Raw genomic sequence first — 26,288 nt, 5'->3', positions numbered from 1 at the left:
GTGAAGTCTTTTGAAGAGCATAGGTGTTTGATTTTTAGAAGATCCCAGTTATCTAGCTTATCTTCTGGGGTTTGTGTGTTGATGGTTATGGTTTGTATCCTGTTAATGCCGTGTATTAGGGCCTCTAGCGTTGGTCCTATTTTTTCTTCTATAAACTTTATAGTTTTTGGCTTTATATTTAGGTCTTTGATCCATTTCAAAGTAGTTTTTGTATATGGTGTGAGGTATGGGTCCTGTTTCATTTTCTTGCAGATGGATATCCAGTTTTGCCAGCACCATTTGTTAAAAAGACGGTCTTTTCCCCATTTGATGGACTTTGGGCCCTTGTCGAAGACCAGGTGACCGTAAGTGGATGGATTTACATCTGGGTTCTTAATTCTGTTCCATTGGTCAATGTATCTGTCGTTGTACCAGTACCAGGCTGTTTTGACTACTGTAGCTGTATTGAGAGACAGTTTTGCTGGGTATGTAACTCTTGGCTGGCAATTTTTTTCCTTCAAGGCTTTATATATGTCATCCGATTGCCTTCTTGCCTGCGTGATTTCTGTTGAGTATTCAGAGCTTAGTCTTACTGACTCTCCTTTGTAGATGATCTTTCATTTATCCCTAGCCTCTCTTAAAATTCTGTCTTTATCTTTGGTTTTGGCAAGTTTGATTATAATATGTCTTGGTGACTTTCTTTTGGGATCTACCTTATGTGGGGTTCGATGAGCATCTTGGCTCGATAGCTTCTCATTTTTCACAATATCAGGGAAGTTTTCTGCCAAGAAATCTTCAAAAATTCTCTCTGTATTTTCTGTTATCCCCCTGGTTCTGGTACTCCAATCACTTATAGGTTATTCCTCTTGATAGAATCCCACATAATTCTTAGGGTTTCTTCATTTCTTAAAATCCTTTTATCTGATTTTTCCTCAAATAAGTTGGGGTCAAGTGGTTTATCGTCATTCTCACTAATTCTGTCTTCCATTGCCTCAGTTCTATTCCTATGACTGTTTATTAGTTGTCTAATTCTGAAATGTTAATCTTCTGGATTTCTGTTTGCTGTCTCTCTGTGGATTCTTACAGCCTGTTAAATTTGTCTTTATGTTCTTCTCTAATCTTCTTAAGTTCCTCTATTGCTTGGTCTGCATTTTGCATTATCTCCTTCCTGATCTCTTGAAGAGTTCTGTATATTAATCTTTTGTATTCTACCTCCAGTATTTCCAGGAAGTTCTCTTCCTCCAGAAGATTTCTTGAGTCTTTGTTTTGGGAGCTTGCTGAAGCCACCATGGTCTGCCTCTTTATGTGATTTGATATTGACTGTTGTCTCTGAGCCATGAGTAAGTTATTGTATTTATTTATTTTATGTTTGTTTACTGTGTCCTAGCTTCTTATTTTGTTTTGTTTTCATATGCCCAAATAGGCTGCTCATGTGAGCTTGTTCGATTATTGGCACCCTTGAAGCTCTAATATCCTGTCACCAGGTGGTTAGATCTCTTGCTAAGTATGTGAGCCCAAGAGTCCGTTTCCTTTTCTCGTATGAATTCAGGTCAGGTGTCCATGTAGTTGATCAGCAAGTGTGTGGTGCAGGCTCTCACCTACAGTCCTAGACAGGCAGGGGTGATTGGTGTAGGCACAGGCATCTGGCTGTAGTAGGGGGTCATGGGCTGAGCAAGGCAGGGGGCTGACGGCTACCCCTGAGTGTCTAGGAGGAAAGCATGTCCCTGCTCCCTGTTTCCTAGAGTGCGTAGGTGTGTGGGTTTTGCAGCTGGACTATGGACACCCAGTGCTGTTGGCTGTAAGGACTGGGAGGCACCACTTATTCTTGGACCCTGTCTCAGGTGGCTAGGTGGCATGGGTGGAGCCCCCAGTCCTCAGGCCCCTGATTTGGTTAGTTGAGGACCCTGCTTAATAGGCAGAGCTGTGTCAAATATCACAAACCTGCCACTCCACCATGTAGCTGATACAGTTGAAGTTAGGCTTCAGGTATATACCCTGTTGTACTGTGCTACTGAGGGCCTATGCTGTTGAAATGGACCCACACAGGTCTGTGCAGGTGTGAAAGGCATTCAAAGTCTTTGGACCCCTTACCTGTGCCTAGGCAAAGGAGCTGTGCCTACCCTGAATTCCTGGCGTAGGGGAGCTGGCAGATTATTTTTTCCTGTTTCTTAATTTGTTCCCTCTCCAGGGCCTGGAAAATGGCTCAGCGTGAGTGACAGGTCCTACTTCCAGCCCAGGGGACTATGCAATCCCTGAAGCTAGCCTGGGATCCATTGCAGAGCAGGGGAGGGCCAGGTAAATGGGGGAGTGGTTTTTTCCAAAGGGAGTGTTTTTTGATCATCATGGTAGGTGAGACACATGTACTTATCTTTAGCTGATTGAGTGTCACTTTTCACTGGTTCTGGAGGCTTGAGTAGACTCTCCACCGCTCGGTCTCTCCCAGTGTAGAAAATGCATCCTGAGCGCCACTGCTTGCCTCACCATGCATGCCAGCCGATCCGGCCTGAAGGGTGCCGGTTCCTGCCGGGTCAGGTCTGGCAACTCCTCACTGCTTTCGAACCGTCTCTCCCTCCCCCTGCCACTCAGTCTGGTTCCTCAACTTTGCCTTTGATGATCAGGGCTCCTAGATTGTCATATATAATCGATTCACTTGTTTTTTTTGGTCTTTGTTGTAAGAGGGACCACAGGAAGCATCTGACTACTTCACCATCTTGGCCCCACCTAAACAGCGTTATTTAAATATTTTTAAATCAGTTTTTCCATAGAGCTCAGTCCATTACAGTTATTGTTTTATTTTTTAGGTAGTTGTTTTTATGTTATCTTAATCTGTCATACCTGCTTTTTATCTTTTCCATTATTTTCTGTTTTGCCTTTTGACATGTTAACCACTATTTCTCATTTTCCCAGTATTTTGTGGGTATATTTTAGTGTTTCAAAAGCATTAGTTCATCTATATTAACTCTTATTTGTCAGAGTCAAAGATAAAATAGCATCTTTTGCCTTCTCCTTGTTTAACACAAAGAGTCTCACACTTTTATTCCCCACCTCATTCTGCTTAGTTTTTGTTAACATGATCTAAAGTTTCAAACTAAGTTTTTAAGTTATTTATGCATATGCAGCCTGATAGTTCCTCTCAGACATTTAAAATTTATTTTTATATCTGCATTCAGTTTTAAAACCGAATTTGAAATCTCTATGTTCACAGGTTCAGTGCTTATCACTAGCCCGTTTATTCCATGACTTTCCCTCTTACACTCTTATTTTTGATTCATTTCTTAGTTGATTGAAAAAAATTCTTAAGTACCTCTTTCAAAAAAGGATGCATGATCAGAATATTTTCTAAACCCTTGCACAAATTGAGAATATCTTTTTTAATTATGGCCTGCACACATAGAAGACAGTCTAGCTAGGTATAAAATTCTTGAGTCACAAACTTTTCTCCTTTGAGACCTTATAGATGTTGCTCCATGGTCATTTGATCACTTGTTTTTTTATTTATTTTCTTAATATTTACATTTTTTCTTTATACCATATTTCATGTATTTGCCAACATATGTCTGTGTGTTGGTCTTTTTTCCTTAATTTTTTCAAGAATTCAATTAACCCTTCCTTTTTGCAAAGGAGCCCTGGTGGTGCAGTGGTTAAGCACTTGGCTGCTAACCAAAAGATCGATGATTTGAACCCACCAACCACTCTGGGAGAAAGATGTGGCAGTCTGCTTCCATAAAAATTGCAGCCTTGGAAACCCTATGGGACAGTTCTACTCTGTCCTATAGGGTCTCTTTATGTGAGTCAGAATTGCCTTGACAGTAATGGGTTGAGGTTTCCTTTCTGTATATCTAGGTCTGTCTTCAGCTCAGGAATCGTATGTTTGCTGTTTGCTTCTACTCCATTTAGCCTCTGTTGCCATTCTCATCTAGTCATATGTCACCCATTCATGTTCTGTCTTCTATTCTTATCATTTTCTCTTTCATAGTTTTTATGTCTTTATTTTTCTTCTCTAAACTTTGTGAGAGTTTTCCCAATTTATTCTCCATGTTTCTGATTCGGTTTTCTACAATATCATTTCCCTTTACTGCTTACAAAGTGGATTTCAATTGCACTACTGGGATTTTAGATTTTTGAACCCTGGAGGCATAGTAGTTAAGAGCTATAACTGCCAACCAGAAGGTCGGCAGTTCGAATCCACCAGGCGCTCCTTAGAAACCGTATGGGGCAGTTCTACTCTGTCCTATAGGGTCCCTGTGAGTTGGTTTTGGTTCTAGTTTTTATTTTATCAACTCTTCTTTCTCTCTTGCATGACCCTTTTTTATATCATCATGTGGCCCTTTCAGCACAGCTTGGTCTCTCCTTATGGTTTTCTGCTCCTGTTTCACTGAGGCTGTATCTTTTTAGAGTGTAAGTCTGCCACGCCCGTTGGGTTACGTACTGTCTATGGCTGCTTTCAAGTTTACAACAGCAGAGTTGAGTAGTTGTGACAGAGACAATATGGCCATTACAGTAAATATGTATTTATTATTTAGACCTTTATTGAAAAAAAAATAGCCAGCCCTTGTACTAGAGTGATGGCTGGATTCCTGTCTGGGATCCAAGCTGGGCGGCAGGGGGACATGCCCAGCTCCATCTCCAGTTTGTGGTTCCTACCAGGCTTTATCTAGATTTACTTCTGCTCCCTGGAAGTGATGGCTTTGTCCTTTTCCCTTTGCTTGATTTTCTAAGTCCTTGCATCAGTGATTTAGATCAAGATGCAAGTTCGTATCTGCCACCACTGCCCTTCCATTCTCCACCCTTCTCTTCCTTAAGCTTCCTCTCCCTGTAAGATGGCGTCACCACGAGGGCCCCTGCCCCCTTCCTGCCCATGTGTTTCCTGGTGGTTGTCTCTCTGTCATCCTCCCTCCTTCTAGGATCTTTCTGCTCATCAGACAAAGGGCTACGTCTGGAGGTAAAACCTGGGCAGGTTTTGCTTATTCTACCACCATCTGCCTCTAATTATTGGAGATTGCTCCCAGATTCCAACACTGGGTCATCTATCAGTTTCGTTTTTGGCGTTCTTGTGAATTTTCATTCTTTCATTGTCTTAATAGCTATTTTAGAGCAGAACTAGGAGAGGCTACATGGGTTGCTGTCAAACAGATACCATTTTGAAGACAGAGTCAAAGCTGCATTTGAAAGCTGTGATTTGTCTACCTGAAGCCATCTCTATAAGCTTGGTGTGTAATTTGATAGAGAAAGAAGTTACAGGAACAATTCTCCTATCCAGGGTCACTTGTCCAATGACCTCAGCTATCTGGAACACAACCAAAATAAGGAGTCCACGAGCAGCCAAGTAGTTGTGACAGTGTCCACGTCCTGAAGGTTATTCACTTTGCCCAAAGGAGAACATTTCAGTCTCTCACTCCAAGCCTATTTACCTATATTTTACATACAATATTAACAAGCTTGGTTTTTCCATGTTCCTAGCACACAACTAAATTTTTGTTATTAGTTGCTGTAGAGTGGGCTGCAGCTCATGGTGACCCCATGCACAGTAAACAAACATTGCTTAGTCCTGATCCATCTTCACAATTGTTGGTGTGTTCAAGTCCATTGTTGCGACCACTGTGTATTTTGAGTACCTCCCACCTTAGGGCCCATCTTCCAGCACTGTACTGGGCAATGTTCTGTTGTGATCCACAGGGTTTTCACTGGCTAATTTTAGGAAGTAGATCACTAGGCCTTTCTTCTTAGTCTGTCTTAGTCTGGAAGCTCTGCTGAAACCTGTCCACCATGGCTGATCCTGCTAGTATTTGAAATACTGGTGGCACAGCTTCCAGCGTCACGGCAACACACAAGTCACCACAGTGCGACAAACTGACAGACGGGTGGTGGCGCGACTAAATTGGAGTCGGCAAATCTGAAGGGAGTAGGCGATGTTTTGCAACAAGCATGCTGGACAGGAATTTTCAGCTGACAGAGAGGAAAGGCATTAAACCCACCAAAAATAAAAATCAATAATATAATTACCAGTGCTTTGAGGCTGGCGCCAGTTGCTGTAAGGGCAGACAGCTTGAGGTTCTCTTTCCAGCTTAGGTCAGTAACTACCTGTCTGGACCTTTCCTCTGGGAAGCTGGTGCTCTGTGCGTGTCTTAGATGCAGAGACCCTGGGCCTGCCCTCCTGACATCTTACAGTTGGTTACAACAGTGGTTCTAACCCCGGCTGCATGTGAGAATCCTCTGAGTGGGGAGATTTAAAAATCCAGACCCTCAGGTTGCTCCCTCAGTCAGAATCTGTGAGTGTGGGCCCAGGCCATCTGTGTTTTCTAAAGCTCCCTGGTGATTCCATTGGACAGCAGACCTGGGAGCCAGTGGGTCGAGAGCATGGAGTCTGCAGCCAGGCTGCTTCACTAGCCACATAACTTTGGGTGAGTCCCTGAGGTCTCTGTACCTCAGTTTCCTCATCTGTAAAATGGGGCTAAAGGATGGCTTGAGAGGAGCCATTTAAAGCATTAGAACAGTAACATCTTGAAAGTGCTGTGTTGGTGGCTGTGATTCTTTAGGTACAGACTCTTAATATTCATCAGTCCCTCGTTGTCATCACAATCCATTCAGTCACTCTTGTGCTTTGTCAAGACAGGGTCTGGGAACTTGATTTAATTAGCCAGCGATGGATGCCACACATTCTAGGACAAGTTCTATCCCAGGTGGATACTTGGCTCTGAAAATGGGAGCTCTAGGTGGAGACAAATTACTTCAACACTGTCAGTTTGTTGTACTGTGGTAGCTTGCGTGTAGCTATAATGCTGGAAGCTGTACCACTGGTATTTCAAATACCAGCAGGGTCACCCATGGTGGACAGGTTTCAGTGGAGCTTCCAGACTAAGACTAGGAAGAAAGGTCTGGAAACTGTGTGTAAAAATCAGCCAATGAAAGCCCTATGGATCACAACAGAATACTGTCCAACAGAGCGCCGGGAGATGAGCCCCTAGGTTGGAAGATAGCAGTGGACTCGAGCATGCTGGCGGTCATGAGCATGCCGTGTGACTGGGCAGTGTTTCATTCTGTTGTATATGGGGTTGCCATGCAACAACAACAACAAGGGTGCTTCTTGGCCGGGAGAGTGATGTAGAGGGAAGGAGAGGAGGTGAGCTGGGACTGCAGAGGGTAGACTGTTGGGAGGACTCAGCCGCTCCCCTCTGCCCCACAGCGCAGGCTGGCTTTGGGTGGGCCCGTCCAGTGCCTGTCTGAGCCATAGTTGGGAATAGCATCTTTAAGGTGAGAGTAGCAACACCTCCCTCTCAGAGGTGTTGTGAGGCTCAGAAGGGCTGACATGCTAAAGGGCGCTCTGTGAACCCAGGCAGTTGACCGTGGGGCTGAGACACAGCAAGGTTGTCCTGACCCACCAAGAGGAGGCAGCTCGTGATTTCCTTTGATGGGAACTAAAGTCCTAACGTGGATGAGAGCCTTTCTTAGAGACTAACGAGAGAAGTTAGAGTGGATTTCTGGCTGTACTGCGGTGACATCACTCGGGACCGCCAGGACTTCCCCACAGCCTGGGTTCAGCCGCAGCAGTGGCTTTGCTGTGCACGTCACCTGCCCCGTGAGCTGGCAGAGATGTGGCTGAGACGTAGTGGAGGGAGGTGACGATGAGGGTGGTAATGACATGCTGACCTGTATGTCAGAACTGCCATCACCTCTCATCTTGACCCCTCAGGCTTGGCCATAGGAGAATGAAGGTCACCCTGGATGACCTAGTCCCTTCATCCCAGGAGGGCCTTGCTCAATGACCAGCCAGCCTTCCAGCTGGTAGGACTGGCACTGTCCTCCTCTGTCCCTGACAGGAGCATTCTGAGGGGGTCCCACAGGGCAGCAGGCAGGGGCTGGTTTTCTCCCATTTCCTGGGGCTGGTTGCTAACTGGGGGGCCAAGAAGTGGCCCAGGAGGGGCAGGGGGCTGCCAGACAGTGGGTGGAGCCAACTTTAGTTGAGGGTGCAGTCAGTGCACCCCAGAATTCAGAAGGCAGCAGCTGCCTCCCACGAGGCCAGGGTGCTGACATACGAGGGGGATCATCTCTTCTGACTATTCCTTGCTGACCTAAGCCATAGCTCTGTCCTCTGCTCCCCTGCAAGTCACTCCTGCCCCACCTGAGCCTGGGTTGTTCCCTCTCCAGGATGAGGGGCTGGTGCCTGCGCCTGGGGAGTCACCTGTTGATATGTGTGTGTGTCCCCTCACCTGTCCAGTTGCCCGCTCACCACCCTTCACCAGCATACACCCAGCCCACGTCAACCAGCCATGCCCCACCGTGACTCCGAGAACACAGCCTGTCGAGGCTGCTGGTCCCCGGCACCGCACTTCACACCCGGCTCACACTGAGTGGGACTCCATTGGTGTTTGCTGAGATGCAGTCTGAACACACCAGGAGCCCAGTGATCTCGGCATCTCAGACTCAGGTTCAAGGCCCGGTCTTGGCACTAACTGTCTGCAGTTCACTGGGCAGGCGGAGTTCTCTCTGTGGGCCTCAGCTTTCTTATATGCAGAATGGGAATAGCACACACATCTAGGAATGGTTGTGAGAATGGAACGTGGTCCTCATGTAAAGTGATGGAGGCAGTTTGTCAGGCATCTACAAGGGCTTGGCTGTCATGCTATAAGTGTCACATGAGGACCTAGTGACAGAATTACATCACTTTCCCAAAGAGTAGGAAGAGCTGGCAGGGAGAGGGCATGGTGGGATGTGGTGGAAGTTTGCATCTGGGGTGGATGCCAGCCACCCCAGGAGAAGCAAGTTTGATTGCTGGCAGGCCCGGGTGCCCCGCACACCCTGCTTGCTTTTTCCGGGCTTTGGAGGCCCCTGAAGTGACACCAGCAGCCTCAGGCCCGGCAACCCTGCCTCTCAGCAGTAGGGCCCATTAGAACTGAACTCTCTCCGTGGGGCATTTTATTTGCACACTCCAGTAGAGTGGACACCAAAGGGGTTTTCTAATGCTTCATGGGCTGCTAATTTCCTCCGTGACCCCTTTTGTTGGGGCCTGACCCCAGCTAGAGGCTCCGCGCCGTGAAAGCCAGCATCTGACACAGACCCGGGGCGCGGGGTGACAATGAGGCCTCTATCGGCTTTAATCAGGCTCCAGTTGTGTCTTAAGAACAGGGAGAATTTGTGTGGCGCGCAGAAGCCCTGGGTGGCACAATACGAGCGCCCGGAATCTCACGGAGGCTGGGGCAGCCTGCAGGCGGCAGCTAAAGGATTCGTCAGGCCTGAGGGGGGGCCGGCTGGGGGCCCTTTGTCCCAACGCCTCTTCAGAAGGCCGGGCCTGCCCTGAATGGCTGCCTGCCTGAGCCCGCGCCTCAGCCTGGCCGAGGGGTATCAGGGCCGCGGGTATTCAGGGAGGCGGCCTCCCGCCCACCCCGCCAGGCTATTCATCGCTGGCCTAATTAGTTTTTGTCTATGCTCTCTCCCCTGCCCTGCAGACTGCGATTCCTACTGCAGGGCCTCCAAAGGGAAGCTGAAGATTAACATGAAAAAGTACTGCAAGAAGGACTATGGTGAGTGAGGGGGTCCTGTTGTCTGGGGAGGAGGGGACAGGGCCATGGGACCAGCAGGGAGTAAGGCTGGGGTGTGGGTGGGTGTGGGTCACAGAGGCCAGGAGCCCGGGCTGTGGACACGGGCAGGAGCCAAGCTGGATAGATTCCACGCCCAGGAATTTCTCATCTCTTCCACCTTGGCCTTCGGAAGTAAGAGGTGTGAGGAGGCCACAGCTGGGCCCCAGGAGAGGCCTCCAGGCCAGCAGAGTGCACCCGAGGCTGGGATTTCCAGGCTGGGCCCTGGGTCCTCACTTGGCCCCCGATGGGCTGTGTGACTGTATACCAGTTGCTTTACCTCTCTGGTCTCCAGTTTCCTCATCTGTACTATACTGATCCTGAGTCTGTGTTTCTCAGAGTGTGGTCCTCCAGGCATCAGAAAGGGGGCGGGAACTCTGTGTGTGTTTAAAATGCAGGTTCCTGAAGCTGCACCCTTCAGAGAGGCGCTTCTGCACGGCCGAGGTAGGGTGGGGGGGTCTGCACTTTTTGTGGTTCAGTGGTAGAATTCTCGCCTTCCATGTGGAAGACCTGTTCAATTCCTGGCCAATGCACCTCATGCACAGCCACCACGCATCTGTCAGTAGAGGCTTGCGTGTTGCTATGATGATGAACGGGTTTCAGTGGAGATTCCAGACTAAGACCAGAAAGAAAGGCCTGGCAACCATTCCAAAAATCAGCTAATGAAACCCTATAAATCACAACAGTCTGATCTGCAATTGATCATGGGGATGGCACAGGACTGGGCAGTGTCTTGTTCCACTGTGCATGGGGTCACCATGAGTCAGGGGGCCACTTCCATGGCAGCTAACAAAAACAACTGGTAATTCTGATGCACCTACAGTTTGACTGCCTTGGAAGGGGGATCCCTGAGGGCCTTTCCCAGGTGGGAGCCTCTCTGTCAGCCACACCCTCAGATTCCCTTCATGGGGCACCAGGGACAGTGGACCCCCCCCCCACCAACTCTGGCGCTCCTTGCCTGCCTGCTTTGAGCACTTGCTGAGACTCTCCTCAGCCACCCCAGCCTGTGGGAGGCTCTGTGGGGGTTGGTCCCTGTGTGGTCGTGCCGGCTGGGGCCTGGGCTCCACCATGGGGCCCTCATCATGACCCTGGTCGGCCTGGCTGCCTCAGGCTGGGGCTGGGCCTGCTCTTCACACATCTGCGCACCTCCCTCAGCACCCCCTCCAAGTGCAGCTGGATGCTGCCTATCTTGCATGTCCCCTCTCCCACTGGCCCTGGAGGCAAGTTCCCATCCAAGGCCTCGGCAGCCCCGCCAACTCCAGCACAAGCCTGGCCTCCTCTGGAGGAGACAGCGGCCCCATTCTCCCAGGCAGCCTCCAAGGCCGCCCAGATCATACACCAGTTCCTTCCGGCCCTGCTCGAAGGAGAACGTTCACAGCATAGTCCCTTTGCATTCCAAGAAGGGGGCTTCGGAACCACACAGACACACAGACGTGGGTTCCAATCCGGTGGGACCTGGGGTGAGGCCGCGCTGTCTGAGCCTCAGTTTCCTTGTCTGTGAAATGGCCATGGTAACCACTTGCCGTGCTGTGCAGAAAGCACCCAGCACGGCATCCATGGCATCTACTAGGCACCCAGTAGGAGTGATGACTTACTGTTGGTCCTAAGGCCGCCGGTGAGAAAGGTAGGAAGAGACGGGCGAGGAGGGGAAGGCCAGCTCTTGAGGAGGCCTCACTGTCCAGGGCCCCACCTCCATCCCCTCTCATCCCCAAGGCTTGGAGGGGAGCTCCGGGGCCAGGGGCCCGGCAGCACTACCTCGGAACTCCAGCCCCGTGGGTCCTAACTGGTCCAGTTGTTGGAAACCAGATTTAAGGGTTTTTCCCTTTAATAAGGAAAATGGTCAGGAAATTTTATCACAGTGGAATGACTGATGAGGCCCAAAGGACCCCAAAGGAATTTTGAGAACTTCTAGAACTTTCTCTTTTTAGTGTGCGTGCGCACACGCGTGCATGTATGTATGTGTGTGCGTGTGTATGTGTGTGTGTGCGCATGTACATATGTACACAGTACACACTGATGCTCACCCCCCAACAGGCCGCCTGCCTCCCTGCCCCCTAAGGTTGAAACCAGAGCAAGCTGGCAGGTTTCTGCGTGTCATTTCAGAATTCGCGGGATGGAAGTCCACCTTTATGACCCCTCCAGGTTTCACAGTAAATTCTCAAAAGCCCCTTTAAAGTGCTTACAGCCCAAGGCAGTATAGAAACTTCCGACTCCCACAGGAAAAGAAATTTTGATTTTGCAAACACATTCTGAGATTGTTTGAAGATAAAGGAAGCGCTGCCTCCAAGCCAGGTGGCAGCCACATAGAGAGGCCCCGCGCTGTGTCAGAATAAGCTGGTGTGGCCCTGGTCCCTCTCCCACCAGCAGGCAGGCCCCCTCTTTGTATAGCCCTACAAGAGCCCCTTAGCTCCTGCTGTGGCCCCACTGGGTCACAGGGTGGCACCCTCTTGGGGCAGGGAGGGGAGGGCCTCTGGGTTCCATTTTGCCCTCTCTGCTGATTCTGCCCTACCCTTACCCCCTCTGAGCCCCCACACCTCACCTTCCCCTTTTCCACTTCCTCACGGATTATCACAGTGAAGCAGGTGTCACAGATAGCAGCTTCCGTTCCCTCATGTCCCAGATGGGGACGCTGGCCCAGCCAGGTGTTACATAGCGTAGCCCCACAGCCGGCTGGTGGCCCACCCTCTCGCTCCTTCCACAGCAGCCTCGCCAGGGCTGCCCCTCCGTCATCACCTTTAGGCCCCAGGGCCCTCCCTGTCACAGGGCCAGGAGAGGTGAGGGGCAGCTTGGCGTGCCCACCCTTCCAGACTTCACCCGCTCTGGCCGCCACGGCCCTGCCTGGTGCATTGCCCGGACGTCCACGTTCCTGCTGCTGGACAAGACTGGGGAGCAGCGGGTTGGGGTTGGGAGAAACAGGTGCCGCCTCAGGGAACGGACGGATCTGTAGCAGTCGGGCTGTTAGCCTTAACGTCCTCCTAACCAGGCCCCCAGCCTGCCTCCCCAGGGCCAGGGCTGGCACTGTCCCTTCCGTTCCCCCAAAGCCCCTCTGTGCCCTTTCTAGGGTTTCTAGTCCCCAGAGCTGTCCCTGGCACTCTTGGGGTCACTTGCAAAAGCTGGGGATTCATCCCCACCCCAGCTCAGCTTCTAGGCTCGCGTGTTCAGGCAGAGGGCAGGCAGGACAAGGAAAGTGTCAGGAGGGGGTTGAAGGAGTAGTGGGCTTCTGGTGGCGGGGAGGGCCTCAGGGAGTGACACCCACAGGGCCTGGGTGAGCACTGGGAACAGCCTGGGGTCCAGGAGCTGTGGGTGGGGGTCTGAGCTGGGGGGTGAGGTCTTAGGTTCTACCCGATCTTGTGGGTAGTCTGTGGATAGAGTGTGGAGGGGCACCCCACTCATACCCCTCCACGTCCCAGGCAGACCTGGGCCAGCCCCGGGGGAAGAGGAGCGAAAGGAGGAGGCACCAGAAAGCAGGTGAGGCCAGGCCAGGCCAAGGAGGGCCGGGGGGAAAGGCCCAGGGCCAGCACAGCCCTGCTCTGACTGACCCCCAGCGGCCCCGGGACCCCCTTCCTGTCCAAGGCCAGCTCAGGAGAGTCTCACGGACCCTGGGGAGGGGCCAGTGCATGGCAGGTGTGACGGAGCTTGGGAAGTGGCCTGGGGCTGGCTGGGGCGGGCTGGGCCTGCCCCGTTTTCTCTCAGGCACTGTTTACCGATGAGAGAGGGCCCAGCCAGGGAGAGTTGGGATGGGCACTGAGCAAGATCAGAAGGAATTGGGGGCCCCTTAAGTCCCTGGGTGGCACAAACAGTTTGCATTTGAATACTAACCTAAAGGTTGAAGGTTCAAACCCACCCAGTGGTACCACAGAAGAAAGGCCTGGCAATCTGCTTCCATAAAGATTACAGCCGAGAAAACCCTATGGGGCAGGTCTACTCTGCAACACACGGGGTTGCCATGAGTCAGAATCAACTCAACGGCAACGGGTTGGGTTTTTTTGTTCCAGAGCTAAGGCCCTGCCATGCTTCCCGCATGGCGAGACCCTGTGACAGGGAACGGTGGCCAGTGCCCGTCTGTAAAGCAAGGAGCACTGGCCCCAGAGTCTGGAGGTGTGATCCCTAATTTGCTGTGTGACTTTGGACAGGGCACCACACCAGCCTGGGCCCCAGTTCCCTCACTCATTAAGTGGAGGTGTGATCCGAGGACACGGTGCCCTTCCAGATGAGACACTGAGCGTGCCCCACCACCCAGGCGCCGTCTGTAAGGCACCCAGGTCAGTGGTGATGCCACCATCTCCCCTGCTGACCTCTCTGGGGGCCACCTCAGTCCTCTGTTGCCCTCTAGGGGAATCCAGTTCACCTTGCAAAAGCCTGAGAAAGAGCCAACGAGGAGGCCAAGTTAAGGGAAGGGGGTTTGCTCATTTTCAAGTGTGTTAGCAATTCCTGCCGGGTGCTTAGGAAAGGTGAACCTCACAGGGCCCTTCCTTTCTATAAAAACTGAGTCGTGCACACGTGCGTGTGCGTGAGTCTGCACCTGTGTGTGTGTGTGCATGTGAGCATGCGTGTGTGCATGTGTGTGTGCATGAGTGCTGTGTGCATGTGCATGAGTGTGTGCACATGTGCAAGAGTGCACGTGTGCATGCGTGCGCGTGTGCATGAGTGCGCGTGTGCATGAGTGCACGTGTGCGTGCGTGAGTGTGCACTTGTGTGTGAGTGTGCGTGCGCATGTATGTGCTCAGACAGTTTGCCTCCATTGGGCCCACTCAGCCACAGGCAGAGCGCCTCCCTGGGGTAGGTGACACCTGCCTTGCCGTGCAATAACCCGGAAACCAGGCTCTGCCAGTGCGCTCAAGGCAGTGAGGATGACACCTGTCCCCTGGGTTCATGGTTCCCACACCAGGGTTTTTTGGTGGGGATGTTGGGCCCGGCCTGACGAGGGGCTGGCCACTTGTTGGCTGAGGTCTGGCAAGGGTTTTGGACCTGGGCTATTCCTTGACTGATGGAGAAAACAGCATCTTCTAGCCTCCGCACTGACCCGGCGTGGAAGGGGAGCGGTCAGGAGGGGTCCTGGCTTTCCCCCTCCCCTGACCTTGGCTCTGACTGCCCCCAGCCCAGCCCCCACAGGCCCTGTCCCCACTCCTTCCCTGGCCTTGCCCCAGCCTCCTTGCGTTCTCCTCCAGCTGCCTTCCTTCCTCTTTATTCTGTCTCTGTCCCCTTTGGATGCAGCCACTCACTTGAGGGAAAAGGCCCCACGGTCCTACAGGCCTTCACCTGCCTCCTTCCCACCTCCCACAGCTGTAGCCCTCAGGCACCCTCCACACACGCGCATGTATACACTCACACACACTCCGTGCTACTCTCGCATGCACACATGTACACATACATGCATGCTCACACATGCACACTCAACACACTCAACACACTGCATACACTCACACGTACATATATGCATGCACACACACAAGAGTACGCACTCACTGCATACACTCACATGTATGCATGCACACACACGAGTGCCCTCACTGCATACACTCACATGCACACACGTGCACACACATGCTCACATGCACACTCACACCTGAACACACACTGCATACACTCATGCATACATATGTGCACAAACATGCATGCTCACACATGCACCTACTCGCACGTGAGACACACTTGCACACACACAGAGGGATGCACATTTCAAGAAATGCTGGTTGCTCACACACCCATTCTTGCCCAGCCCTTCCCTGCACACATTCATCAAGCAGCAGCTGCGTGCCCTGTCCCGCTGTGGTGCTGAGGTTACATGTGTGAGGTTACGTGGTCTCTGCCTCACGGAGCTTACAGTCTAGGAGAGAAGAGACACATAGATGAGAGCCACAGAAGGTGGTTGGTGCCGTGGGTATCAGCCCAGGTGCAGCCTGAGGTGGGTGCCCAAGGGGCCAGTGTTTATCAGCACAGCAGGGATCTCAGGCAGAGGGGAAGGCCTCCAGGGCACAGAAGCTGGGAACAGGCTAGTGAAATCAGAGAACAGCAAGTGGGGCGGCGGGGGGAAGAGCTCAGGGAAGAGGGAGAGGGGCTCAGGAGGGTCCCCGGAGGGCCTCAGGGCAAGCCTGTGCCCCAGGAACACTGTCACCCCGTGCAGAGCAAATCTGGCTTGGGGTACACAGGGCCCCTGCCCGCACCCCAGCTCAGCCTGGGTGCCACTGCCTGCCCCTTCTCCCTCACTGGGACGCAGGATGGGGGGAAGACAGACCGCTCACTCTGAAAGGTGAGATCATCTCACTTTTGCCAGTTCTTGGAAAAATTATGCGTTCCCAGAAATGTTTGTTAGTCACCCCTTTTGTTGAAAGGCACTTTGGCACCACCAGATGGAAAAATCAAACCGCTTGTCACGAGATGGTTTGTCTCAAGTCTTCCTCCTGAGATCCCACAAGGATTATTCCTGAGGATGCAGCTCCGGGTGGCGGGGGTGCTGTTGGCATCTGTGGGGAGAAGCTGGTTTGCCCAGCTGTGTGCTTGTGGACTTTACTGGGGGTCCAGTGGCAGAGGGCGGTCTGGGGACCTAAGCAAGATTCTAATGTATCAGCACACCCACCCCACCTCCTGCGTGCCCTGGCACCTTCTGAGGCAGCAGAAATCCAGGTGGAGGGTATCCAAGTCAGTGACTGCTCCCTCCCCGGTCAGGCCCTGGACTAGGCCCTTCTCCCCCTCCGTTCTCATCCTTACTGAATCCTCACAAACACCGTGTGAGAGAGCGAGTTTTATCCCTGTGTATGGGACGCCGAGTAACACTCCCAGGGTCAGGACTCCAAGGCCAGAGATCTTTCCCCTCCCTCGTGCCAGGGAGTTGAGCCCCTGGCAGCATGAAGCAGGCACAGCAGTCCCTTAGAAGGCTCCAGAACTGGTACCTTGACTCCCCCCTTGACCAGTGGGACCCTTGACTCTTGGCTCCTGGTCAGCCTCAGCCGACAGACCATGAAGACACCTTCATGGGCAAAGCACCAGGAGTGGTCCCCACGGTGGTGGGGCTGTCAGTGACCGTGGGAGACGTGGGGTTGGCCTGATCATTCCAGTGACAGGCATGGCCATGGGGGTAGAGGAGGGTTATGGGAAGATCCATGATGGCTGGTGGGGAGGCCCACTGGCCATGGAGGTGAGATGGAGATGATGCTCATGGCGGACATGATGGAGGTTGCCCTGGCGCTGATGTGGATTGAAGGTCCCTGGGTGGCACAGATGGTTTGCACTTGACTGCTAACCTAAAGGTTGGCGGTTTGAACCCACCCAGTGGTGCTGTGGAAGAAAGGCCTGGCAGTCTGCTTCTGTAAAGATTACAGCAAGGAAACCCTTTGGAGCAGTTCTACTCTGTAACACATGGTGTTGCTATGAGTTGAAGCGACGTGGCGGCAACAGGTTTGGGTTTTTTTTGGATGTGGATTAGATGGTAGTGTCGGTGGGAGTGACGGTGATAGTGGAGGTGGTAGTTGGGGTGCAGACGGAGCCCCATCCTCACCCAGCTGTCTGGTCTTTCACACTGGGAGGGTGAGCCGGGGTGGTGAGGGGTCACACAACTCAGACCTCTTCTTTCCATCTAGCCCAAGGAACGTGGGGCCTCTCCCTGGCCTCTCCTCCCTTTTTGCACCCTTCCCCTTCCTGTTTTGACCTGGGGGTCAGTAGCTATTCCTGATCAAGTTTGGTCCCTTCAAGTGCCAAGAACTGGACAGGTTACTGACCCATTGTGGATAAAGCTACTGCGTCCAGAGCATGGTGTGACTTTGGGGCTTGGGTGTGGGCGCAGACATCAGAGTAGTACTGGGGGGCTGTCCCCCAGTGGGAGGGTCACATGGGGAGCTAGGCAGTTGGCAGAGCCCCAGCTGAGGCCAGGGAGGCAGCTGGCAGTGGTGGCTGGAGACGCCACCTCCCAGCGTTGTACCCAGCAGACCAGACAGCAGCACGTGGCATGGTGTTTCAGAGGCTCACTGACTCTTCCCCAGGGGTCACTGGCCTCCTAGGGATGCTCCAATTTCCCCAGCCAGATGTGACCTCCCCCTGTGAGTGCCAGCCCCATATGGAGTCCAGATGTGGGGCTGGATCCGCATGAGTCAGCCTGAGGTCACAGGATGTGGTGACCACCAGGTAGTGCAGGAAGGGCTAGCCAGGCCCCGTCACAGCTCAACAGAAAGCCCCTGAGCCCACAGGACCCTCTGCTACTCAGGGCCAGGCCATGGGGGGCACTGCATGCCTGGGGGCTCCTGCCCTGGCCATGTCTGGGGTGGACAGAGCCCTTCCCAGCAGTGACTCACTCCCACAATGAGGGCAGCAGAGCCGCAGCCCAGGCCTCCCCGGGGCATGGTGAGGGGCTGCGTCGAGGCAGGGGTGGGCTCGAGAGTGGCCTGCCCTGGACGGGGAAGGTCCTGCCGTCATCAGTCTGTCCTCCCTGGGATGTCCTTCTTTCCTACTGTAGTCTCCACACCTGGCTCCCCCCTGCTCTGAGCGTTCTGGTTTTAGGAAGGAAGGGTGGGTAGGGAAAGCTCTAGGGGCCACAGAGGTTGTCCAATGAAAGGTATCACCTTCTCTTTCACAGCTGGGGATACCGAGGCTCAGAGGGTGGGGTGGGGGTGTGGACCTGTCCAAGGTGCCGATGAGCCAGCTAGCCTTGCTGCTAACCAGGTCCCCCTGATCACAGAGCACTCCCCCTCTACCTGAGGTGGGGTTGGGGTGTGTGTGTTCCCCCAGGAAGTGCACCAGGTGGTGTGGTGGGTCCTGACACCCACCTTCCTCCCATGAATTAGTGTGTTTGGCGCCTGGACTCCAGCATCCCAAATGCTGTTCCCAGGCTTCCTCCCCGAGACCTGCTCTGCAGCCCCCCTGAGATGGGAGATGGGGCAGGCCCACTGCTCTGTAGTCCGTACTGGGTCCTGCACCCTCCCAACCAGCGGGGGGTGTGGCATAAGATCAGGAGGCACCTTTTCATCTCATGCACCTGCATGGACCCATCTGAGTGCGTGTGCCTCTGTTAAAGGTCACCCCCCAACCTGGGGCTCCCTAGCAGGGCCACTATACCTCTCTCCCTGGGGTTTTCTTAGGTTAATGTCTCAAGAAACTGGGGGGCTTTCTTTGGGTCTCCTTGGGGAAGCAGGCTGGATCCTTGAAGATGGTTTGACTTTTAGGAATGGACGGAAAGTGTTCCGAGAGGGTGTGGCACGTCGAGGGTGGATGAGGGGACCCAGGCTGGGCTCCGAGCCATGTCCTGGAGCTGGTGGGAGTGCTTTGCTCTCATGCAGAGGGGCTCCCTGGGTGTGGGGCCTGGATGAGGGAACGGGTTGTGGACAGGACTGTTACGTGAGGCGTTCTCAGTGGGCTGCTCTGCTCTGTGCGGTTGCTGTTGTTAGTTGTGGCTCCGACAGCGACCCCATGAACAACAGCAGGAGACGTTGCCTGGTCCTGCGCCATCTTTACGATCGTTGGTATGCCCGATTCCGTGGTTGCAGCCACTGTGTTTTGAGTGCCTTCCAACCTAGGGGCTCATCTCTTCCAACTATATTGGATAATATTCTGTGTGATCCATAGGAATCCAATTGCTCATTTTCAAAGTAGATCTCCAGGTCTTTTTCTTCCTGGTCTGTCTTATTCTGGAAGCTCACCGCTGACACTTGTTCACCACAGGTCACCCTGGTATTTGAAATACCGGTGGCATAGTTTCCAGCATCATAGCAACACAAGAGCCACCACAGTACAACAAATTAACAGATGGGTGGTGGGTCCCTCTTTGGCACAGGTGTGAATTTGCAACCCCAATGAAACTCTGGCCAGAAACACCCTCCACAGTAAGCTTCCTGTGAGCCCTGGAGGGGCCCAGGGGTGAAGGGGTGACTGGACTGAGGCCGTGTTGGGGAGGCCGGCTCTCTCCCGCATTCACCTCCAGAGGCTGGCCTCGTTAATGCCGAGGGCTCTGGTCTAGGAGAACCCTCATTGCTAGACCCTCCCCACACCCAGCAGGCCCTGCCCTCTCCCCTCTGTGGGCGGGGGGGCGGGGTTGTACTGCCCAGCCAGCCTTCGAACACTGGACTGAGGAGGCGGGTGTGGGCACTCAAGGCCTCTCATGAGGCTGTGCTGGGTCATCCTCTTAACATGCCGCCCTGGGCAGCCCCCCTCAAGGACGGGGAAGAGCACTGGATGAGGAGTCAGTTGGGCCGCTGCAGTTCCGGAGCACACAGGGAGAGGGAGGCAGCCTCCTTGGGGCTGCTCTGTGGGCAGGACCAGCCCCCAGCCTGTGATGGGGGTGCACCCCAGCTGGGGCAGGGCATGTCCCAGTTGTACTCTCCTCCCGAGCTGGAGCCTCCTGCAAAGTAGGGTAGTCAGCCTTTTGTTCTCTTCTCCCTTGAGAGCCTCAGGGTGCAGGTGGCCAAGCCAGGCCAGATGGGCCCTCCCCTGGAGAGCAGGGCCAGTGTCCTGTCCTAGCCCAGCACTCTCATTCTCAAACCTCCTGACACCCCCTCCTCCTGGGATCACAGCAAATGGATAGATGGTCTCAAGCTTGGTACCCCTGTCCTCTCCCAAGAAGAGCCCCCAGCACCAGGACCTGGCAGGGGAAACTGAGGCAGCATCCACATTGGCTCAGGCAGGGGTATACTGTTACTTCTTTAGCTAAAGAGGAAAACCATTGGCCAGCCCTTAGTTGGGGGTCCCCCCTTTTCCAAGATCTAAGGCAAGACCTGGTATGGTGGGAGGGGTGCGTGGCAGAAAGTGGCTGCCCCAATTTCAAGGACTCCGGGGCAGGTGGCTGGTGGGCGGCTGCAGTGGTGGGCGGAGTCTGTTCGCAGTGAACCTCCTTTCTTCCACGTCACTAATGGCAGTGGGGCGGGGCTGCTGCGACACCTCACCCTCTGGTGCTCCATCTGCTCACCCCAGCACAGCCACATCCCTGAGAACAGGACTCGGCTCTGCTGGCGGTTTTGACGTTCAGAGGCAGCTGGGAAACATAGTCAGAGTTGCATTTTATGAAAGCAGCTGGACCTCGTGACACGCTGTCTATAGCGGGAGATTTATGGGGCTGTGCGGTTTTCATGGTTGCTGTGAGCTTAGTGTCCTCCCCCATTGAGTCCTGCCCACTGTCCCTGAGGCTGATGGGTGACAAGCCTTCCCGAGCTTGACGGGGCGCAACAGGAAGGTAGGACCAGGGGGCGGGGTCAGAGACTGACCACCCAAACCTCCTTGGGGTTGGGGGCAGCGCTGCAAGGCCCCTGGGTCACCCTGAGCAGCCCATAAATCCAGGCGACCTCCTGGAGACAGGAAGACTCCCTGCCGGGGTGTCCACGAGCTTGGCTCAGGGAGAGGCTGAGGGTGGCGTGCAGCCCCCGCCAACCCTCTGGCAGGTTGTTCTCGTGCGGGCCCTTTTCCTGCCAGGCATCGGTTCCCCACAGGATGATGCTCCACAGGCCAAGCAGCAACATCAGAACCTGCCCTGCCCAGGCGGGAGCTTTCATCCAGCAGGAGGTCCCCCAGCCCACGCAAGGCTGCGAGTCCGTGCCAAGCTACCTCCTGCCACTAGCTTTCCATGGTGGTAGCAATACCAGGTCCTTGGAGGGCCAGGAGGTGACAGGCTCTGGTGGCTTCTGGGGTCAGGGAAGGAGGGAGGGAGGGAAGGAAGCGGGTTTTGGATCCCCAGGGCTCTGGACAGAAAGCAGGGCTGCCGCGGGCAGCGAGCCACCCCACGCCCAGGCTGTGACCTGAAGCTTCCCACTTTTCAGGTTGTGCTTGGTGGCCTGATAATGTCCCCAACACTGGGACTCTGGGGCGTCAAGGACCCTTGGAAGTATGGCCGGATGCCTTCTCCTGTGGAGGGACACTGGTGCCTCGAAATACGGCTCGAGGTGTGGCAATCAGGCCCACAGGGACACTGGGCAGGGCAGGCTGTATTCTGCCCTTCTTGCCCAAAAGATTGCACCCCAAGACACCCAGCACCCCCATCCCCTGCCCCCCCACCCCCACCCCGGCCCTGCCTCCTGGCCCTCACCTCTTTGGCCAGAGGAAGCTCAGTGCAGGCTGCCTCTCCGGACTCTGGGAGACCTGGCCCTCAGCCTCCTCCTCACCCTCTTACAGCCCTGGCCAACCCTTCAGAGCCAGGTGCAGGGACAGAGGGACAAAGTAAGTGCCTACTCCTGCCAGCCACAATGCCTAAGCCCAAGGCGCCAGGCTTGGGTTAGGGCAAGGGAGGCAGCCCTCACGCCCCTCCTGCCTTGGGGCTGAGAAGGGCCCCTGCACAGAAATCTTCCCTGTGAGCCCGGCAATTGGCAATTGCTGGTTGAAGTGGAGGCTGCTGTCTGCCTGGCCTGGTGAACAGTCCTGTGGGGCCAACTAGAGGAAGGAGGGTTTATGCACAGGCAGGAGACAGAGTCCAGCTTGACCTGGACTGTGTTCCACAGGGTCCTGGGCTGCCGAGGCCAGCTCCTTGCCTCTCGGGAGCCTACCTTTTCTCTTCTTGCTATTCCTTGGTGGCCTGCGCCATCCTGCTGATCCACCGCTCCCATGTGGGCTTCCCATAGCTAGCCTAACCCAGTTAGCCAGCCACTCGGACTCCAGTTCCCAAAGCCCAGCACTGATTGTGTCTATACCAAGAGCAGAAGTCTCTCCTGGGGCAGAGCCTGGGGGACAAGCTACAGACGCTCAAAGAACCCTTCTAGACCCAGCCTGAGCTCTCATTCTGTGAGTGAACAAGGACTCAGAGGAACAGAGGGAGTCAAGTGTGGACCCCGAGTTGCACCAGCCCTGGCTCCCACTCCCCTAGAAGGGCTGGGAGCCCTGTTGGCATCTGCCTCAGTGACTCCCTTGTCTCTGCTTCAGAAGATGGTCGCTCCCACTTAATGCTTGTACCTCTCCCTGTAGACAGTCCCTTCCATTGAAGGGGCCTTAGCCCAACTCAACTACCTGATCTGATTTCAGGGCCTGCCTTTGTGAGGGTGGACTCAGTGGGTGATGCCAATGGTTAACACACTTGGCTGCTAACCAAAAGGTTAGTGGTTCGAATCCACCCAGAGGTACATCAGAAGACCTGGTGATCTATTTTGGAAAAATCAGTCATTGAAAACCCTGTGGAGCAGAGTTCTACTCTGACACACATGGGGTCGCCATGAGTCAGAGTTCATTGACAGCAAAGGGTCTTTCTGAGGTGACCTCATCTTCCTCACTTCTACAGTGTGGCGAGGGGTCCACACCATAGCCCCATGCTGGGGCCTGGCTGAGGACAATTGAGGACATGAGTGTGAGCGATGGCAGTGGGGTTTAGGCGTCTTAAGAGCTGAGGCTGATTGGCCTGGAGTGAGTTTCAGCTGTGTGGGTGTAAGGGGCCTTTCTGGGGGGCTGTGGTCATAGGATGAGGCACAGCTGCCCCTGCACCCAGTGCCGGGCTGGGCAATGCCACAGGAATGTCTGGGTTGGTGGAGCCCCCAGATTCCTTGTAGCCCCGAGACCCTGGTCGTTGCTGGCTTGGAGCCAAACAGGGCAGTCCACAGTGGCGGCAGCCCTGGCCGTGAGCCTGGGTGGCTGCTGCCGGCCTCTCCCCAAGCGTGCAGCGCAGGCCTGCTTGAGGTCGGTGCTCCAGTGTGTATGTTGAATATTTTCAGCTGTGTGTGCACTGCGGGGACTTGGCCCGTGCACCTCGTGTGCAGCTCATACTTGGTGGGCTGTGTAATGTGCTGGGCGCTGCCAAGTGCAGCGGAACGGTGGAGCTTTTCCAGCACAATCACATGAATCCTACCATCACCCTCCCCTGCTCCCCTGCCCCAGGGGCATGGCTAGGGTGGAAGGAGAGCAAGGGCCAGTTGCTTTGTCTCCACTGACCTGTGTCCACTTCTTTGTCCCTCCGGATTTTCGAGGACAGTGAGGTGCCCAGGGTGGGCACCTCTCAGGGCTGCATCCTCAGTGGCAAATGAGGTCCCCTTCAGTCCTGTGCTGGCTACATCTGGGGACAGGGAACCTGCTCGGATGCTGCTGCAGACCCTGGGGTAGCAGTGACGGTCCTGCCCGGGTTTCCCGGGCATTCACTGAGGGGAGGATGAAGTCCAGAGACCAGGAGGGTGGGGCAGGGGTCACTAGCCCCCTGCTATGAAGGTTTCCCAGGAAGTGAGAAGGTCCCTTGGGGGCCTGGAAGGCTGATCCAAGGCCATACCTTGTCCAGCCAGCTGTCTCTGAGGTCTTGTCTCAGCAGGGTCAGCTCTCCCACCTGGCCCTGAGCTGAGTCACCCAAGACCCCAGAGTCCCCAAGACTAATAGATGCTCAGTGCACAGGCTCAAAGCTGCATTCTCCGGGGCCCCAGCCAGAGGCACTTTCCAAAGCATCCTTGTCTGGCCACCCCAGCCAGGGGGACACTGTGGCTGTTGGGCCAGGGTCTGAGGTGCTGCGCAGGGAGACAGCCACACACTGAGGGAGGTTCATTCTGCATTCAGCTCAGCCCTGGGGAGAGGAAACCAGGGCTCTCAGGGACGCGAGGGTAGGGGGGTTCTCCCCTGTTGCTTAGTGGAGGGGCACTCAGTTGCCACGGTGACCTTGGTCTGCACAGTCAAACACACACAGCCCAGCCACTTCTCCAGGCTGGAGGACTCCCCGCCCCCTCTCCGAGTTCACACTGAGTGTTGAGTCCCCTGGTGACAAAAACATGGAAACGGTTGCTATGGCAGCCATTCTTTGGAGCCTTCAGACTGAAGTGCAAAGTTCAGGATGCCCAGGAACAGCTGAAACAAAAATATGGGAAAATCCACCACTTCTCTCGCCCGCAGAAGGATGAGTCAGATGGTGTTCAGTGGTCCCCTGGGCCCTGCTGGCCCCTGCCCTTCCCCATCACCCTGGTCCGAGCGTGAGCACGGGAGGGGAGCCCCAAGGGCCCCTGGGAGGAGGGCAGAGTGGCCCCCAGAGACCCTGGGAGGAGCCGGCAGCACGGGGCGGCTATCTGGGGGTATGCGTGCTGTCTGGAGCCATGAATGGGGTGACGTCCGCCTCAGTGGGCGCTCTCTGGGGGACACAGCCTCGTGGCTGTCTCTGGCTGGGTGTGGAGGTCATCTAGAGGAACAGACTGCTCCTCCATGCTCAGGAGGGCTCAAGTCCACCCAGCAGCCAGTGCAGCCTTCAGCCTGGCCCAGGAGACAAGCCTCTGCCCGGTGGGGGAGGGGACAGGGCACAGTGGGTGGGCTCAGCAGGGGCAAGGGGCCTCGCTCTGAGCTGTGCCAGGAGGGAAGGGAAGACAGCCAAGTTGTCCTTGAATGGAGGTTAGTGGGGCAGAGGCCCCTCCATTGCCCCAGACTGGGGAGGGGGGGGATCATGTGTCCCACCAGGAGCTCCCACATAGGGTCCATGGCACTCTGATGACTGAGATGCACACCAACCAGAGGGTTCTGCAGTCAGGGTGTTTGGGAAACCAGTACACGCACGCACGCACGCACGCACGCACACACACACACCTCTTGGCTTGGATTATTCCAGTATTGCACACGTTTATTTGAGCAAGGTTCCTCCTCTTTTTGTAAAGAGCCTTTTCCTCCTTTCTTCTAAACATTTCTCCATATTCTACAGAAATAACATTGGTTAAAATTGACTAGTGCAGTGTTTCTCCCACGTGTTCCCTGGATCAGCAGCATCAGCATCGCCTGGGAACTTGGTCAGAAATGCATATCCTGCCCCCCTCCACCTCATCCCCAGATCTATTGAAACTCTGGGGCTGGGCCCAGGAATGTGTTTTCACAAACCCTCCAGGTGATTCTCACGCACACTCCAGTCTGAGAACGCCTGTACCAGGGGATACGCTGGCAGGGAGTGGGGAGGTCAGGAGTAATCTGGGGACCTGAGAGGGTCAGGAGGGAGGGAGGTGACAGCACAGGACCCTGATGCTGGAAGAGGCTCCGTGTCCCTTCAGAGAAGGATGAGGGGACAGGGCCAGGCCCCAGCACCTTCTGCATGTGGCCAGTGGGCCTCCATTCTGGTTTTCTGAGTTTGGGTCGAGGGTGTGTGAAGTGATGGGGGAATGTCTGGGGGCCACCTGAGGCGTCCCCAGCCTCTGAGGAAAGGCCAGCACTGTCTCCAGGGCACTTGCCCTGGGTGGGGGCGTGGTCAGTTCCTGTGGGCTTCCTCTGGCCTTCCTGGGCCCTGGTGGGAAGCAACTGCCACGAGGGGGCTTGTCCCTGAGGGTGGTGCTGGGTGGCACCTTCAAAATAGGGAGGCGCAGGTAGGAACGGCTTCTTGGAGCAGTGACCCTGGCTCAGGCATCGAGGCCCTGTTGCAGTCCACTCCTCAGCTCTGGGTCTCCTTTTCCTCCTCATTCCCACGGGGCTGCCCCACCCCTGGGCCTCCTCTGCAGGCAGGGGGACACAGCCTTAGGAGCTGGGGACCCAGGCTGCACCCCTGCCCGTGGCCCACCCGCTGCCTGTGCTTCCTCACAGCCGTCCAGATCCACATCCTGAAGGCAGACAAGGCGGGGGACTGGTGGAAGTTCACGGTGAACATCATCTCCGTGTACAAGCAGGGCACGAGCCGCATCCGCCGTGGTGACCAGAGCCTGTGGATCCGCTCGCGGGACATCGCCTGCAAGTGCCCCAAAATCAAGCCCCTCAAGAAGTACCTACTCCTGGGCAACGCGGAGGACTCGCCCGATCAGAGCGGCATCGTGGCGGACAAGAGCAGCCTGGTGATCCAGTGGCGGGACACGTGGGCGCGGCGGCTGCGCAAGTTCCAGCAGCGCGAGAAGAAGGGCAAGTGCAAGAAGGCCT

At 54.7% G+C, this 26,288-nt stretch overlaps 1 protein-coding gene across 1 annotated transcript in view; it reads left to right on the top strand.

Moving 5' to 3' along the window:
* The window catches only part of NTN1 (netrin 1), a 270,775-nt gene that overhangs the window by 241,759 nt on the left and 2,728 nt on the right, over window positions 1–26,288 (top strand). The window contains exons 6-7 of the mRNA XM_004376201.3: window positions 9,423–9,497; window positions 25,962–26,284. Of these exons, the coding sequence (XP_004376258.1) occupies window positions 9,423–9,497; window positions 25,962–26,284 (398 nt within the window). The remainder of the gene's footprint in view (window positions 1–9,422; window positions 9,498–25,961; window positions 26,285–26,288) is intronic.

This window comes from Trichechus manatus, unplaced genomic scaffold (assembly GCF_000243295.1).
Source record: "Trichechus manatus latirostris isolate Lorelei unplaced genomic scaffold, TriManLat1.0 scaffold00040, whole genome shotgun sequence".
Taxonomy (NCBI): Eukaryota; Metazoa; Chordata; class Mammalia; order Sirenia; family Trichechidae; genus Trichechus; species Trichechus manatus.
The sequence above is the reverse complement of the archived record's forward strand: the minus strand, read 5'-3'. Positions and strand labels throughout refer to the sequence as shown.